This window comes from Monopterus albus, unplaced genomic scaffold (genome assembly GCF_001952655.1).
Source record: "Monopterus albus unplaced genomic scaffold, M_albus_1.0 scaffold76.1, whole genome shotgun sequence".
Classification (NCBI taxonomy): Eukaryota; Metazoa; Chordata; class Actinopteri; order Synbranchiformes; family Synbranchidae; genus Monopterus; species Monopterus albus.
Window position 1 is genome coordinate 1,708,018 of NW_018127956.1, and position 17,704 is coordinate 1,725,721.

General features: G+C 43.0%; 1 protein-coding gene across 6 annotated transcripts in view; it reads left to right on the plus strand.

The window, feature by feature from the left end:
* Positions 1 to 17,704, plus strand: part of raraa (retinoic acid receptor, alpha a) — a 136,228-nt gene that overhangs the window by 42,637 nt on the left and 75,887 nt on the right. For all 6 annotated transcript variants that reach the window (XM_020606214.1, XM_020606217.1, XM_020606212.1 and 3 more), the window contains one exon: positions 16,640 to 17,459. In XM_020606214.1, the coding sequence (XP_020461870.1) occupies positions 17,306 to 17,459 (154 nt within the window). In that variant the 5' untranslated portion in view covers positions 16,640 to 17,305. The remainder of the gene's footprint in view (positions 1 to 16,639; positions 17,460 to 17,704) is intronic.

Below are 17,704 nucleotides of genomic sequence, written 5' to 3' on the forward strand. Positions count from 1 at the left end.
AGGCCTCTCTCTAATCTCCAACAGCGTCAGGCGTCGGGAGACGGGCGACAAATTTTAATAAGCAACTGGGCACTGTAATTTGGCGACCTGGGAGGGAGATTAGGCTGATTGATGCTGGGCTCTCCTAATGGTCCAGCCTATGGCTCGTGGCCCAAATTGGTGGTAATGAAGGTTTTGTGCAAATTGAGATGGAGCAAAATAAGAAATCTTCTCATCTTCCCTCACTCTCTTTACCTTTCATCATTCTGTATTCTTCTCTCTGTTTCTGTCTTCCTTTTCACTTTGTCCATCTTTTTGACCAGGTATGTCTCTGTCTCCCTCTGTCACATCCGTCCACTTTTCTTCCGCTTTACCCAGGATTGGTTCGCGGTGAAGGGTTACTTACTTGTACTCACACCCCCCATTTTCTCCCTCCTTTCAGCTTTGTTACAGCTATTTTGCAGGTGGCTGTGTTAGGTCTGAATTTAAGTTTGTTATAAATAAATGCATTACTTCATTGTGTTTCTGTAAAAGCAGCTGGGTGAATAAATAAGAGAACAGTGAGAGCTTCAGTGACATCAGAGAGAGTGCCACCTAAAGAAACACAACCTTTGTAAACACAACATTGAAGTACAGTGAGGAACAGAAGTATTTGAACACCCTACGATTTTGCAAGGACAGGTGTCTTTAAAGAGCTCAGACAGGTGCTACTAATTTAGATTAATGAGTGGAGTAGAGGTGGACTTTTTCAAGGCACAGTAACAGGTCTTTGAGAGCCAGAATTCTTGCTGTTTCTCAGGTGTTCAAATACTTATGTTCAGCAGTGCAAGACAAATAAATTCTTTAAAAATCATACAATGTGACTTCCTGAAAATCTTTTTCTAATTCTGTCTCTCAGAGTGGGAATGAACCTACAATATGAATTTCAGACCCCTCCATGATTTCTAAGTGGGAGAACTTGCAAAATCACAGGGTGTTCAAATACTTCTGTTCCTCACTGTACATAAAAAAGCACTACAGCAAAGATGTGGAAATAAAATCAGTGATTTCTGCATGTGTGGGCATATGTGACTTAACATGAGGAACAGGAAACTGAGATTTCATAAGTTATGTATGAGCAAAGTTCCTCTGACCACCACTCTTAAAAGAAAGCGAGAGAGAGAAAAACAGAAAAACCCACGAGTGCTGAATAAAGGGAAATGAACAATGTCCTTGGGGAAAAATAAGAAAATAAGAGGAAGCTAGTGAAGTGGTGTGGAGCAGGGGGTTACTGCATGTAGCATTTGATATTCCAACTGTTATAAAATCCCCTGAGAATGGATGTAATGGGCTAAACTCACATGGGATTTCTGGCCTTGCAGGAGCTTGTGATGTGTATGCACACATGTTGTGTAGTGTGTGTGTGTGTGTGTGTGTTTGTGTGTGTGTGTGTGTGTGTGTATGTGTTAGCCGGTCATCCAGTGGCTTATGGCACTTTTTTGTCCACCTCTGTCTCAACTCCCACACGTCTCTCTATTGATTTTATTTATTTATTTATTTTTTTAAGACGATGCTGCTGAACTTGGCCTCCTCCTCGCTCGCTGCCACCTTGAGTTTTGCACTGATCCATCATCAATGGCTTCATTAGCATTTTTCTCCCTCTGAGGTGCTTGAGTGTACAGACTACAGCACAGATGCTCGCAACCTGAATTCTTCCTATGACAAAAGCGGAGGTGGGTAGGAGGAGGTAATAACACCAATACACTTAGAGAGTTCCCAACATTATTAATGTGTACATGGTCCTCAAATGTGCACTCCTGCCTTTGTTCGCCCCTGCAAGGCCTCCTTTAAAACCTGTTTCCTAACTCAAATTGCACAACCCATGTGCTTTTGCAATATCCTAGATAAATGTGGACAAGAAAAGCATTTATTCTAAAACCAATCTGCACTCCAACCAAGGCTAAAGAGAACCAGTTAGGTGACCAGTTTAATGCTCAACAACAACAACAATGCAGCACAGTCGGTGCAGTTCCGTAAATGAGCGGAAACCAATTTGAAGTTTATCTTAGCGAGAGGCGACCCCTGTTGATTGTTCACCAAAGCCTGTGGTTGAAATCCCAGACAGCACAGTATAATCCAGCCTAAGTGCAGTGTGGTTGAAGAGCTGGTGTGGCCTCTCTCCACAGGAGCTGTTAAGGCTTTGTAAAGTTCACACTTGGTTGGCCAGAGTGGTTTGTTAGAGTTGATTGTTTATTTTTCTTGGTGAGGTTTGTATGTATGAGATGGATGACAGAAACATGGAGTGCGGCTTGGACCATAAACTCATGGGAATTCTTTGATCCTGGTTTCGTTTTTTACAGTCGTTTTAAAATGTCCAGTGGTCAGGCATGCAGTAATTTGGCTCTGTTCAGCATATTGCACAAGTTTTTTACGCAGGCCAATGCGCCAAACTGTTTCTTGGAGGGGGCAGTAGGACAGGCTAATAAATAAACCCACAGACCATTAAGAACGGTGGATGATGCCTGGCTGCTTCCTCTACTGTTTTCTCTTGTGCTTTTGCCTCACTGGATTTTGATTTGAGCACAGTGTGTTTGAAGTGATCATAGGTTATCTACCTCTCATGATACAGACTAGTGGAGGGGCAATAATGTAAGAAACCAAGAGCATATGAATAGCCTCTGTTTGCTGAATGCTCTCCTCTCACCTCATAGTTTATGGTGGATGACGCTGTGAGATATTAAATGGGCTGACGGAGCGCTTTGAAGTTCCCCTTTATATGATAGTGGGATATGCCTGATAATATGTGCTTGCAGGGGAGGGGGGATTTCTGTTCCCCTGACAGGTTGCAGAGATGTGAAGCAGGGTAGAAAATTAGGGGTGTATGGTGAAGGGGGGAAGGAGCAGGGCGAGGTGGTGATGGGAATGAGATGAATGGCATGCCAGTGTCAGAAGTGGTCATGTGCTGAGGGAAGAGTAGGGGAGAATGAGAGGGAGGATGGAAGGAGGGCTTGACTGATTAACCTGTTTACCTCCCCGAAAATGCTCAAGGCGCCATTCTGATTAAAGTTCAGTCGTTCATCTATCATCGCCATGGCTGGCTTGAACATTCAGAGCTGCTGATACCAAGCACCGTCAAAACAACCAAGCCTCCAACCTGAGCCGCCATCGTCACACCTTCTGACAGCAGAACCCATACTCTCAGTCAACAGCCTCATTTGCATCCCATCCTTGGCATCTACAGTATGACTTATCAGGACCCCACCTCCTTATGATTGTCTCTTCTGTCCTTCACTCTTTGTCCCTCACATGTTGAAGTTGGATGTATGCCTTTCTCCCATTTCTTACCTTAAGTCAGCTTTGACTGTCAAATGTCTCATTTTAACTCAAACCAAGATCTTTGTCTACTACTAACCAAGTTGTGTTTGTGCTTAAACCTAAGCAAAACTTCACCTTAGCAGACTGTCAGATAATATAAATAGATACACTTTTTCAACATTGATTGTAATGGCTTTGGAAAGCACAAACAGGCATTAGATCAGGAAATGGTTCCCCTCAAGAAACTGTACAAAAGAATCATGAAAAATGAAAACAGGACTTTTTAAGAACCAAAAACGTGAAAATGTGTCAAACTCTTATTTTGAAAGTGACATTCTTGCCTTCTTTGCATCAAATGTGTTGCTGTTCAATATATATATATCATAATTGGTGAGAAATTGTTTTCGAATAAACATCTGCTATGTTTACCAGGCCTCATTCTGAGAAACACACTTAAAAGTATGGGTGGCTATTCGCCAACACTTGCTATACAGTCACACAAGAACGTTTTTGTTTTATTCAAGAGCATTAAATTTGAAGTGATGCAGCGGTTTTCCACCCTTTGACACATCTGCTGAGGTCCAGCCTCCTTCACTGAGACAGAAAATGTTGTCTTCTTCGATTTCAGCGCGCTCCCTCTCTCCAGTCTTTTTGGATCTTTCATCTCTCCACTTCTCTGCAGCGAGTAGCAGAAAATTAGGTCAGTGCTGTGTTTGATCATGCTTTCGCTCTTTCCCATGGAGCCGTCCAACAGTTTTATGTTAAAATCGTTTCTTTGTTTTCCTGCTCCGTTTTTCTGTCTTTTTCTCTAAGCCTCTCTCACTGTATCGTCCGTGTCCTCTCTCACCACCTGACATTGAAAGCTGACTGAAAACACATGGGCGCTAGCCTGCCAACTCACGGCTTAACACACATGATCCTTGTTGTCAGTTCGGCCAAACGGCAAAAGTAAAAGACAACCAGCTTTCACTAAAGTTATTCATCTTGCTCTGTGCTTACAAATGCCAAGGTTGTCGCTGATTCCGTTGACTTGACTTTTAGTAGTTTGTATGAGTAGCAGAATGTTGTTGGAGGTTGCTTAACACAAATCTAAACAGTATTCTTAAATGAACAGCTGAGTGGTATTATAGATGTTCAATTTGGGTTTGATTAGATGCAAACGACCTGGATTTTCACTTGTGTGTCATTAGATTTGTCAGTTTCGCTGTGTCTTTTTTGTTGTTGTTATACACACAAATGTGGCCTTTGTTCTTCCACTCTGAGCTGATGAACACATGTGTACATCTGTACACACAGAATTATCTTAGAGAGTGCTGTTATTGGTCCACATGGACCCTGACCCTGGAGGCAACTGGGCAGGTTTAGGTGATTTCACTTCAGCCCAGACAACCTATATGGTGTTAGAGCAGCCTGTGATGGACTGATTTAATCCTACTGATGGTGCTTGTAAGACACAAGGAGGGTGGCAGACGTGCACATACACATACAATCACCCTTCAGTCATACATTTGGACATAAGGGGGGCTGTGTGTGTGTGTGTGAGAGGTCAGCAGGGCTAACTCAGTCCCCTGGCTGTTCTGAAGGTTAATGTGACACTGACATTGGCTACTATTAGCGGCCTTCAGATGGTTTTCACCCCCCAGTATGTGGAGCTGATTCATCCTGGTGGTAGCAGTGCATTAAGATGTAACGGCTTCACTCTCAGGTGTCACTCACCTCTTCAAGACGGGGCCTACATCATAATTTTACATTTCCCATTAACTCTGATTGTCTATGCTCGACCACAGTGGTCCATTAAAGAGGCAGATGCTGTCGTTACCGCCTCATTCTCACATGTCACTCAGTTCTTCCTACGTGACAGTATTTCGTTTCAACCCATTGTCTGTTAATTGAAATACAGCAGACATTGTCTATATAGGGCATTAAAGGGACAGGGGCCTTGTTCATATGTGTCACCACTGATTTAGGTGCTAGATCATTAATTTTCATAGTCAGTGCCTGACTTATACCGAGAGGCAGGGCTGAGGAGAGGAAAAAAATACCATCAAGAAGAAATGCACACTGGCATGTTGAAGTCTCACCCAAAAGCTCATTTACATTTTAATTCAAAGACATTAAGCTGATGCTATCAAGTGCAGGTTGATGTTTAGTGTCTTGCTCAAGGACGCTTAGGTGACGGGGGTTGCACAGTTAAGTGAAAACAGTAGGAAAGAGCAGTTTTCTGTTTTCAGGGTTAACAGTCACACTTTGTTTTTTAGTTTGTATGAAAATAGTGTTTTCTGGCTCTGACTATCAAATACCGACGTGGAAGCCAGCACAAATTGACAAGCAGCCTCCGCAGGAAACGGTAGCAGAGACTGAAGGTAGGAAGCACCGAACACTGGCATGAATGGATAATGAATATACAGTATATTAGTTAAGGTCTTAAAACTCCATTATATTTGGTCATTCAGCGACAGTGATGAGGACAAATTCTGTGCAGAAGGTTGTCTTAGAAAAGTGCAGCTGCTTAAAACACCAGTATTGTAAGTGTTGTAAAGGCTCATGATGAGCAAGGCTGGCAGAGAGTGCAGGTGGGGTGTAAGCGCCTGGGTCCATATGAAGAGTGATGATGTTGTTGACTCGCTGTCGACCAGATGCCAATCAATCAATTTACCAATCAATAGTCATCTGGTGAGCGCCTGAGGACACTGGGGAAAATCTCCCAGAAACACTGGAATCAATTCCTCTTCCCATCAGCCACGGGCTCACACACAGGAAACCGCACATGCACATATATAGACATGTATGCATTTATACTTATGCGGGCTTACACGTCGGAGTCACGACCCTCCCATTCACCCCCACTCCCACCCAAACGCTCAGGCATCAGATTGCAGTGCCATGGGAAAAAGAAAAATGAGTAAATTCTGTCTTCTCCTTCATTCCTCATCCCTCACAGCCTTTCCTCCTCCTCTCTCTGGCTCCCCCCTAATGGAAAGCAACATTCCCTGGCTGCTGTCAGCAGCTATAGCCAGCTACACTGTAACACAGGTAATAGATAGGCCTGGCAGCTTATGGAGCCTATGCATTTTTAAATGTGAGTTTTATGACTCCTTGAGAGCAGGCAAAGCAAGAGAGTCAGGGACGTGCTTGATATTTGTTACTTGAGTGTGTCTGTGTAAGAGAGAGCCAGAATATGGAGGAGCAGGAGCTGTGCTCTTGTTTGCCTTCTCTCTTTTTTCTCTATATATTTTAGTTTTTACCATCTCTCACTTTGTTTGGCTTTGCTTTCAGACTCTCTTTCTCTTGCTTTCTGGACTAAAGATGGAGTACACAGTCGTGTTTCTATCATTTCAAGGAACACTGACTTACATTCATGTTCTGGAGAGTTAACTTAAACTAACTATAACCACTACTTACCTAACCCTTAAGCCACTGTTTTAAATGTACTGAGCTATTGTTTGGTCCTCATAAGGACATCAAGTCTGGCTGGATAAAAATGCTAAATCCCCCCAGGGGGAGGAATGGCATGCAGTGTGAAACACAGTTTGCTCAGGGGTGTTGTATGCAGAACAGCAGCACAACGGGAAGCAGTGCTGGGTGACGCATGCATCCACACTGGTGAACAGCTGATGATCACACACCGGGTGACATGGAAATTTCATTCCACATGACATGTGCGTACAAACATCACTGCAGTCTGCTGGGACCGGACTGTTTGCCTAAGGACACTGATCCAACTGTTTATGCAACTTTGTTATTCTACAGTACAAAAAAGCATTTTTAACACTAAATGTGTCATACTGTAAATGCTCAACATGTTAAGTGGTTTTATTTTAGTGTAGGACAAAAGAGTTTTTGATTTATTGTTAACAAAAGGAAATTAGAGAGGTAAGGTATGGCCTACAGAACAATCCATTAGATGTTGGTGCTAATCCGATTCATCATCTCTAATGCTTTCCAGAATGTTTTATATTTATAAGGCTCATGGAAAACTGGCTACCATGAGACAACACATGATGCTACAGACTTGAAACTAAGATCAAACTGTGGCTGAAACTCTGCTGATTGATTCAATCCTTAGTGAAATATCATTTTTCTTGAATAACCTTCAAGGTACTAATGTTATCGGTGTAGTTTCCAATGCTAAAGGTAGGTTTTTGTGGTCAAGGGATCATATTATATATTATGAAAGTCAAACTAATTGCTTTTAGGTGAAATGGCAGCATAGGGAAACTGAGCTCCATTGGTGGAGGTTTGCACTCGTTGACTTCTGTCTAGTATGGTGATGTGGTAATGTCATTGTCGGTGCGAAGAGGAAATGAAGCCCTAGAAAATGCAGTTATACACACAGTTACGAACAAACTACAATAGCTCATTCAAATAACTGACTTTAGCCTCCTGTAAACAAGACGCTATCCAGCCTTCTGGAAGTCCAGTTACATTTAGACTGGCACGTCAACCCAGCCTTTTGCTTCAAACACTCACGCTCACTTCCACAGTCACGACTGTAGCACACATATTCATGTATTAACACACTTATATGGGCAAATTTGCCTGCACCATAATAAACCATTTCTTGTGCTTGGCTTTGAATTATGATGTGTTTCTTTATATAGTAGCACCGTTTGTTATTTATTTTTAAAATAAATTGTGGTATCGTGAGTAGGGCAGCTGGGAGGAGTCAGAGACTGTCCTTTTTTTAGACGGTACACCCACTGTCTTTGATCCTGCAGTTGGTGAGTGGCGACATAAACAGGAAGGGGCCCAGCGCTTTAGTGCGTCATTCATGTCATTGGATCTTTTGTGTAGTAATGTGCCAAATCCTTTTGCATAACATTGTTGGCTTGATATCCTGGTTAGGTGCACGCAGGTGACACAATCTTCCAAGCAGGTACACGCACAAAGTTACATGCTCAAGCGATGATTGCACACATGTTCACAGTTGACTAGTGTGTGTAAAAGTGAAACATCCTCCTGAGCCCTCAGCATTCAGGTTTTATGAGAAGAGTGAGTGATGTAAATTTCTTGGTAAAGGTGAGTGCAGCCATCTATATTTATCTGTATGGAGTATGACATCTTAAGTGGTTTATCTGTAGATACTCTCTGTGTGTGCATGTGTCAGCGGGTGGGGGGTGATGAGTCTGTTGGAGTCTTGTTCAGAAATATGGATTTAATTTGTGCTGGGCCTCTCCCACTAACTGGAACAGGATTGGAGGTGGACTGGAGGAGTCATTTCACTCCCACACATGCATGGGTTTGGACACCCTCGGCTTCTTCTCCGAGTACAATACAGTGTGTTATTGTTACCAGAGTAGAGAAGAGGACTCTGCCTTTAATGATTCCTAACGCAATCTTCCATTTACAGTCTCTTTTACTCTTAATAGAATCCAGCTAATTTGATCCAAAATGGACACAAACATTATTCGCAGCGGGCTTTGTCTTTCAGCCGTGTAAAGCAGCGCTACTGTACATCTTTGGGACACACAAGCAGTGTAACACAGGATAGTGGGCGTGCGTTCAGCACTGGTTAATTGTATCTCACTGCTGAAAATGAAATTTTTACATTTCAACCTTTGTGAAAGTGGTTGTTGCAGTTTTGCTTCAAATTGCTGTTGAAGTCAATTTTAAGCATAATAATAATTTAATAGTACATAGTTGCTGGTTTACTTAGTCCTCTAGGATTATACCCTGAATATATTTAGATTTTGGACTTAAGTCAGTTTGGGCTTCTAGAAATTGTGATTGACCAAATGATTGACAAACTAATGAACAATAAAAATCATTGTTAGCTGAAGGTGAGTGGTTTTATTGTGATAGTGTAAACTCTTTATTTTTCAGAACAAATCCAAATAGCACGTTAAGAAAACTTTATAATCTGAGGTTTTGCCAGGAAAAACAAAAACAAGGAAACAAGGGATTATGAGGATAATACCACAGGGCTGGTGAGGTTGGACTGAACCAGGGGAAGCAGTGTGTAACTGTCGGTAAAAAAATAACATGCACTACAGACCCCAGACCGCAGGAGGCATGACTCTCTCACCACGAGAAACCCCAGGGCGTTCTGCTTCATGTTCTGTTTGCTCTCACTTTGCTCCTCATGCAGCCTCCCCTCACCTTCTCCTCCCAGATATACTGTTACCATATTCCTTGCACAGTTCTATGACTCAGTCTGTATTGCTCACTTCCTATAGCTCGCAATCCAGAGAAGCCTCTAACTCCCTCTCAGCAATGGCCTGTTACCCCACAGCCCCACCCCCTCTCTTGGCTCTATTCCCTCATCTTTTCCCATCCCTCTCTCCCTCTCACCTCTCCACTCTTTTCATATTTCATATTAAGCAATCCTTTCCATGGAGCAAGCTGTATAAACAATAGGGGCCGACCCTCGATGTTTTCACAGAACGAGAGAGAAATGCTGGAAAAACCTGGACACAAGGAGCTCTCCGCACACCGTCTGCACTGATGATCTATGGACCTTTGTCTCTCCAACCTCCTTTGAGCACGAGCGGAACTTTCTGGGCAGACTGTTGGTTCTTGTGTGTGCGTGTGTGTGTGTGTGAGGCCGAGTGTGACGTGTACGGGGCAGTATGTTTATGTGGGTGTGGGAGCTTTTCTGTTACCATAGCCCCCCTGCAAATATTGACTGAGATGAATAGCTACAGTGAGGAGCTTGAAAGGAAACTCTGCATGTCATGCTCTGCCAGATATGCCTGCAGTTTTGTCACCAACTGTATTCTTACGGGAAATAATTTGATTTGCCTAATGCCTCATCTCTGCAAGAACACCCTCATACTTCCCAGATTTACTGGCCTTAAGTGTAGGTGTTGCCAAATAGAAAGTAATCACAGCAGCATGTCACATAACTGACCCATATTTAGCAGAAGCATCAGTGCATGTTGCTCATCTATCTATAGGGCCATAACCTGTCTACCTATACTGTTGGCAGCCTGTTTTTCTACTAGTATTCCTAGAAGCTGCTGGTGTTTTTGAGAGTTTAAACTCTTCATCTGATACTTTTCATGTAGGGGGATGTGAAGGCAAGTGATTTCAGTTGTAGATTTTGTTGACTTTGGTTGACACAGATAGCTAGTGTGTATGTGTGGGCGTGCATCTGTCAGTTTTTTTGGCTGTGTATTGGTGTTTATGGGTCTGTATGCAGGTGGGCAGATGGTCCAGTTCTGCACGGACAGCCACAGTAGCACTCATTTTGTGTGAAGGAAGGAGGCTGCCATCTTAACCTTGACACACACATACATGCACCCAGCTCATCCCTGGGTTTATTTTTTGCAGGTGCAGTGCTTGCTGGCATTTGAGATAATTAAAGGCTGACCTTTCTGAGGTGAGGCAGAAATGTCACCCAGGCTTCGCTGACAAGTGGATTCACCCCACAGGGGGTCTTGGCACAACGGCTGAGGATTCTCACCGACCTAGATGTGCACTTAGCACTCCTTTAGCCTTCTTGCGCTTTTTGGCTGTCACTGAGAGGTAGCCCCAAACATTCTGCTCTGTCAGTGAATCAGCCTGCTATGATTCTGACCGTCTCAACGCTGCACAAGTGGAAGGAGCACTGAGGTGGAAGTAAAGTTGGGTCAGATAGTTGGGAAGAGCAGAGTAGAAGATTACATACAGTGTGTTCTCTGTTCCATAATAATCCTCCAGAGATAAAACAAAGTGCAGCAGTTACTGTAGTTTCTTTAGATACCATATTGTATTAGATCAGTCTTTGGAAATTATTGTTTTGGGCCCATCCTTTATTAACTGCTAGAGTCAGTGATTTACACTAAAGCTGTGGCAATTTGCATTGCAGGTTCAGGGAGATTTAATTGAATTATATATAGGCAAATTTCACAGCAGAGGTCTCCAGTGTTCCAAAGTTTTGGACTCTGTCTGAAACCGACCTGTGGAAAATCTGCCCAAACTTGAACATGCATGAAATATTTTTCAAAACCGAAAGACCCCGTCCAAGGAAGACCAGAGAACAGCGAGAGCTGACCCGCATAGACCAGAGAATAATCAGAACAATCCAAAAACAGCGAAGACACCCAGAGAGAGGACAAAAACCATGGCAGCAGCATGATCAGTTAATTTGTTCAGTTAACAAGCATCCACAGTGGAAAAGAGTAAAAATAATAATAATAAAGAACTACCAAAGTCATAGAAACTAAAATAAATCGTTTACAAAAGCTTTCACTTGCCTGCGTGACCCTTTCTGGCCCATCAGTTGAAGTCCTGTGTGTTAAGGCCTCCCCCCCCCCACCAAACACCCTCCCATCCCCGACCCTTTCATGCCCAGCACACATGGTCTCCTCTTTATGCAAAACTCCTCTCCATCTGAACTTGTAATGTACAGTAAATGCAGTGTAGTGTAAGACACTTCCTCAGGCCAAAAAGGTGACATGCAAATGTGATGCATGCTATCATGTAATAAGCACCCACAGGCTACATGCATGACCACACACACCAGCCACTAACACTTGCTAATATATACACGCGCATGCTTGTCTCTCACATGTACTGTACATCACATATACACACACACACACACACGCTCTCAAATGTGCAGTATGTCTCGTCTCACCTGCGACGTACATATTCACCCACACTGCTGTTTAAAAACTTCAGTGTGTCCTGCCTGAGCGACTTCCATTATGGGCTAGCAGCCTGTAGCCTTCCCTGTGGAGAGACTTGTGTACAAAGACTATTACAAGCTTAAGTATGTATGAAGCAGCATGTCTGTTATTTGAAACAGCTGGTGCAACACATTGACCATATTTAAAGGATGCGCCTTCAGGAAAGGAACTACATTCATAAAGGAGCAGGTATCTTATAACAACATGATAGCAATTTACTTGATACTGTGTTTATTGTTCTTTAATTTATGATACCTGACGCTAGCTGAGCGGAACCGAGCTCGGTTCACTGCACTAGGTTTGCATAATGCAGTTACAATGCAATAACATTTCTGTAAAAGCAACCTTCGGCTGTATTGTCTGAGAAGTTAAGCTGTTATTGACATTATTAATGGCAGCTAACAGACTTGTGTTAGATAGCGCCACCTTTTGTAATCATACTTTGTGTAGTGTTAGCATAGCCGTGTGGCTAGTGTTACTGAAACTAGTAGCGGTGCCAGGACCGCTGGCCACGAGCTGCTCGTGACACAGACGCACGTTATAGTTGTGGCCATCAGATTGTTGGTGTGTGTACAGCATGTGTTCATATCCATGTGTGTGCATGTCTATTATCATGTCGAGTCGCACTCTGCTTTGTTCTAGTTTTTGACAGCAACCAGTATCTCTTTTACTTTCTTTCTCTGACCTTCCTGAACTTTGTGTGTGTACACATCGGTGGAGGCTCGTGTGCGTACATGTTGAAATGTGTGTACGTCCGGCTATTTATGTACGTGCCTGTGTGTCTGTATGTCATGTGTTGCATTTTCCTTCCCTTGTGGCTGTGTTCGCTGTGTTGTCCACCCATCCTCGCTGACCTCATGCTGCCATTTGCTGCTTTTTCTGATAATTAATTCAGAGTTTGCTGTCACAACCAATTACAGTCTCCTGTGCCCCGTGACTTCTGACCCTTCCTTCTGTCTGCCTGTTACATGCCAAACGGAGTTAAGACCAAGTGACCCAGATTGTACTTTTCTACTGTAAGTGATCCCATACGCTCCCCTAGGAGCTGCTCTCCATACCCCACCTTGCCTCTGTGCTTTTGAAGTATGTTGAAATGAATAAAGGGGACAGATAAGGCTGTACAAATGGAGGGTGCACAAGAATTGTTGGAAACGCTTCAGATGTGTGAAAAGATGTGCATTGCATCACCTTTTAATCTCAACAAGGTCTTTTGTCCCTTGTCTCTCACATGACCCAGGGGCATCTCAATCAATAGTGCTCCTATTGTTTTCTGTACTCTATCCGTATATACTTCCAAACTATAGCAGTCTGAGTTTTAGCCTTGTAGCTGAATGAAGAATGAGTAAGGGTGACAGTTAACGCCAGCATACACAACATTCTCATTTCTGTTTGTTATGCCTGTTTTCCTTCCATGTCTTATCATCTTCAGTTTTTGCACCTATGCATGTTTATGTGAGGCATCTTTCCGACAGTTCTTGAGCACATCTGTACTAGCAGCAACCGTACAGCTCTATATGTGTCCCTTTCTTCTTCCCCATACCAGTGACCTTGTGCGTCAGCCGTATCATATAGAACACATACATCATACAGCAGGAGATTTAAGAGCACCCTTACAGAGGAACAGAAAGGAGATTAGTGTGTGTAGAGTGCAGGAGATCTGTGCATGAGGAGATAAGGATTAATAGAGACATTCTCATTTTCTTTCTATATGCATTACCTGTACTGTATATATCTGCTCATGTAAACACATACTGGTTGGAAATGTTGCAAGTTGTGTGCAAGGATTCCAGTGGAGAAGCAGAGAACATTGTGATTGGTTCGTGTACGCTGACAGGACAGATGATGCATGTCAGCAGCTTGTACCCAGTACTGGTGTCATTGCATATGCAGTTTTCCCAGCAGCACCTTGGTTCCCCATATAGTGGTGTGCGTCTCATCTTTGTGCCTCTGATTGTGTGTGCATGTGTTTTATTACCCCTGGCAGACGGATTATACTGGTGTTCAGTTATGTTCTGCTTTTGTCCACACTCTCTTGTGGCTGCGTGGGTGTGTTTGTGTGTGTGTGGGTGTGTATGCATGGATGAGTGCAAAAAGGACTACTGACTACATAATGTGTTTGAAACGCTTCAGCTGCCCTAATCAAACATTGTTTACATGCATCAGAAAATATTTGTTTGCTCTCAGCTCCAGACACGGGGCTCATGTAATGTTCCTGTGCAACAATTTAATTTTAACTCATACCGTACATATACTTATATTAAGATTATTACTGGGATTTATCAGTATGTTAAAATGTTCATAGGCAAGAAAATAATTCATGGGACTACTTTTAAACTTGTACACAAATTCTTATTTGCTATTGTAATTAAGCCATAATGTAAGAAAAATACAGCATATTCTAAATGAATTGTAATTTTGCTATGAATGTTTTCTAAATGTTTGATGTAGCGTAATAGGAGAAAAATTGTTTGCTGATTTGGCTGATAATAAATAACTCATGTCATTAATTTTGTCACATTGAATGGGATGTTTTCCAGCACAGGTATAATTTTAGGGATGAGATGTCCTCGGGTGTTGGCAGCTCACCGTCCAGTGACACTTATATAAAGGCCTGATGTCTGTAAACAAGCCTAATATTCTGACTTACAGTTGAGGGGTGTTTTGCATTTTCTAATTTTAAATCACTAGTCAACTGGGTAGAAACTCTTGACTGCCTCTAGGTCCTGCCAGTCTGTTCCGCTCTCACACAGAATCTAAGAAAAGCTGGATGCGTTGCAGCCACTTATTTAAGAGTAAACAACAATATCCCTGTATGTTTACTGTGATATTAGTAAAAGCAATTAGGTGTGGGTGCCCTACAGCAAAATGCCTGTAATGTGGCGTATCATTCAGAACAGGCTCTTATGGTGCCCACACTAGATGCTGTAATGATAATGGTGAAAGAAGTGGCCCATTTCCAGCCTGTGGGCTCTCCCAGCATCCCAGTGAGTTGTAGCTCCTCACTGAAAGACCCAGCTCAACGTCTGTGGCCTCTGGGCATTGCATTAAAAATATATGGCTTTACATAGAGTGTATCATGCCTGCGGTTCATAATGGTAATGGTTGTGCATTACTCTGTGTTATAGAACTAGACATAATCTTATTAAATGTTCCCTTAACTGTTCTTTGTTTTAATAGTTGGCTAGTGAGGAGAGGGAAGGACTTTAAAAGCAACTAAAACTATATTTGACTCTCATGGGCTTTAAAAATGATGATAAAGCTTTCTACCTAATACAAACACACCCTTCAGCCCACAGTGCCGGGCCACCTCACACACCAGTTTGCAGGAATGGAGTGACTACAGACCACTTTGGCAGCAATCAATAGAAGGCCAAACCAATAAAATCACATGTCACATCTGATTAAGAGACATGTCAGCGCTCCATATCCACCACCTGCACACTCATCACAAAGGTCCACATTCTCACTGTAGTTTGGTAACTCATTCCCATAGGTAATTACTCATTTGTCCTAGATATACAGTTACACACAGCACTGATCCCCTGTAGACTAACTGAAAACAACCTTCTGACAGTCAGCGTATAGAATGTTGCACTATAATCCAGGGTGGTTATGGCGGAGCAGCGATCCAGCAGAAGCAAAGCCTCATACTACCAAGTGTGCTACTTAAAAAAAAAGATGCTCCTGAAGATGTTATGCAGGTGTTTGGTGCTAAAACACCAAATGAGGCTATTCTTTTTTTCATGAATTCATTTGTCTGTAAGGTTTCGGAGACTTGTGGAGTCTGTAATAAAGAGAGATGAAGATTTTCGCTCACTCATGGTGGACAAACATGTCACAGAAACACTTCATATGTTCTTTTTGCCTCTAATTTGTCACCCATCTGTACTGCCACTTCTTCGCCCCCTCGCCTGTCATATCCTAATGCTTTATTGTACATCATACAAGTGGGAACAGGCAGACAAACTGACTCGACCCTTGTCTCTTTATAGGAGTTTGTCCATGATGTCCTGGTGTGATTGATGCCCGAGTGCCACATTCCTGAGCAACACTGCTCATACAAAGACTCATTCCTCCAGCTTTTTACAGTGCTTCTTAGTTTTACTGCTGTGCATTACCACTGACTCACAAAAAGATCATTACCATAAAAAATAAATTCTGCTCATGTTGTGACAAGTTGTTTAGAAGAAACAGCCTCTCTCTTACTCTTGTTTATGTTGTGGTGCTAGTGTATAATTTTATGATAACTGTGTTCTCTGGGTGTAGAGTTGTCAGTGCCCTTGTGTGCGCTCATGCTTTCTGCGGTGATTACTGGTCTGTTTGCATGTCTTAGTCTTATTTTGAAAGTAAATTCTGCAGCAGTAATCTCTAGTGGTCCCACAACGGAGCCTCGGGTCTCACCTCTGACTTTTGCAACTGGAGCAATTAGCAGAGTTTTCTTTTGTGTTGCTCTCTTCATTTATGTTTTGGCTTGTGTCCCACAGTAGTCTGTCACTGTTAATGAGCATGTGTATGAGCACACAAAGCTGTGAGGAGACATCATACACCCGCTGCTCTCTTTGCAGTTTTAACGCTCCATTAGATAATTAAGGCGGATGGGGTGTTTTTCTAACATTTCAGATGAGACATTACCATTAATTAGTGTCAAAAGAAAAGAACAGTTTTGCTGAAGCACATAAATACAAAGAAACTATCTCTTTACCTTATCATTGAGGCACTAAATGATCTCCCTCCCTGTTTTTTTTTTTCCATAGGCAGGGGCTGTGTGACTGCAAAGAGGGGAGGCCCATAGAGAAGAGCTCTGTCTGGGCATCATGTGATCTATGCATGTCCTCTCCATGGACTGTAGTGAAAGAGTTCACCTATGTCCCCGTGTCAGGATCCCAACCACTACCACCCCTATCACCACTATCACCTGTCCTGACTGCTTCCATTAGAGTCACCTGTTCTTCACTCAACTGGATTTCTTCTTCATCTTAAAGATAAGGAATGGCCGTGCTACTTTCCAGCCTCCCCAGCACCTCTCACAAATAAGGCCTTTTGGCTTGTTTCACAATACCAAGCAAAGGAAGGATAAAACACTCTACAGACCCCTTTTATTCCTCTGCCGTGTGCCTCTTTTTATCTTTGTTTCCCTGGTAACTCAACCCTCAACACACACACTCACTAAACCGACAGGATTTTTGTCTGGGTTAAATCTACAGCAGCCATTTTAAGGAGACATTTCCAAACCATAAGGAGTTTTGTTCAAAGTCCACCTGGCAGTCTTTTGGAATATCTTCGAATCCGGCGTCCCTATGGGGGATTAAATCATTACAGGAATCCACACTGACTCCTCTTTGGTTGAGACAAGTTGGTACATCTTGTTACGGAGGTTTTTCAGTGCGGCCTGTTTGTGACCGGAGGTGGACTGAGTCACCATGGCGGGGAAGGGCAACCCGGTGCCGGGCCCCCACCTCAACAGCTTCCCCATGCCCACCTACTCCTACTTCTTCCCACACATGTTGGGGAGCCTGTCGCCTCCAGCCCTGCCAGGACTGCCCATCAGTGGGTACAGCACCCCCTCACCAGCCAGTAAGTAAACTCTGACTTGAACCGTTTTGCTGGGTTGTGTTCAGCTATGAAGTGGTCTGCACTCTGACTATTGTACAGCTGGTTGGTTGTGACAGGTAGTTAGGAGAAGGTTTACTCTCTTTTGTGTGTGTCCTGGTTTACCTGTGTGGCTGTGGCTCACTGCTTGCTGTATGTTCCCCTGCTGTATGTATGTATATATGTGTGAGTGCGTGCACGTATTGTCATGCCTGGTAGTCTCTTGGTAG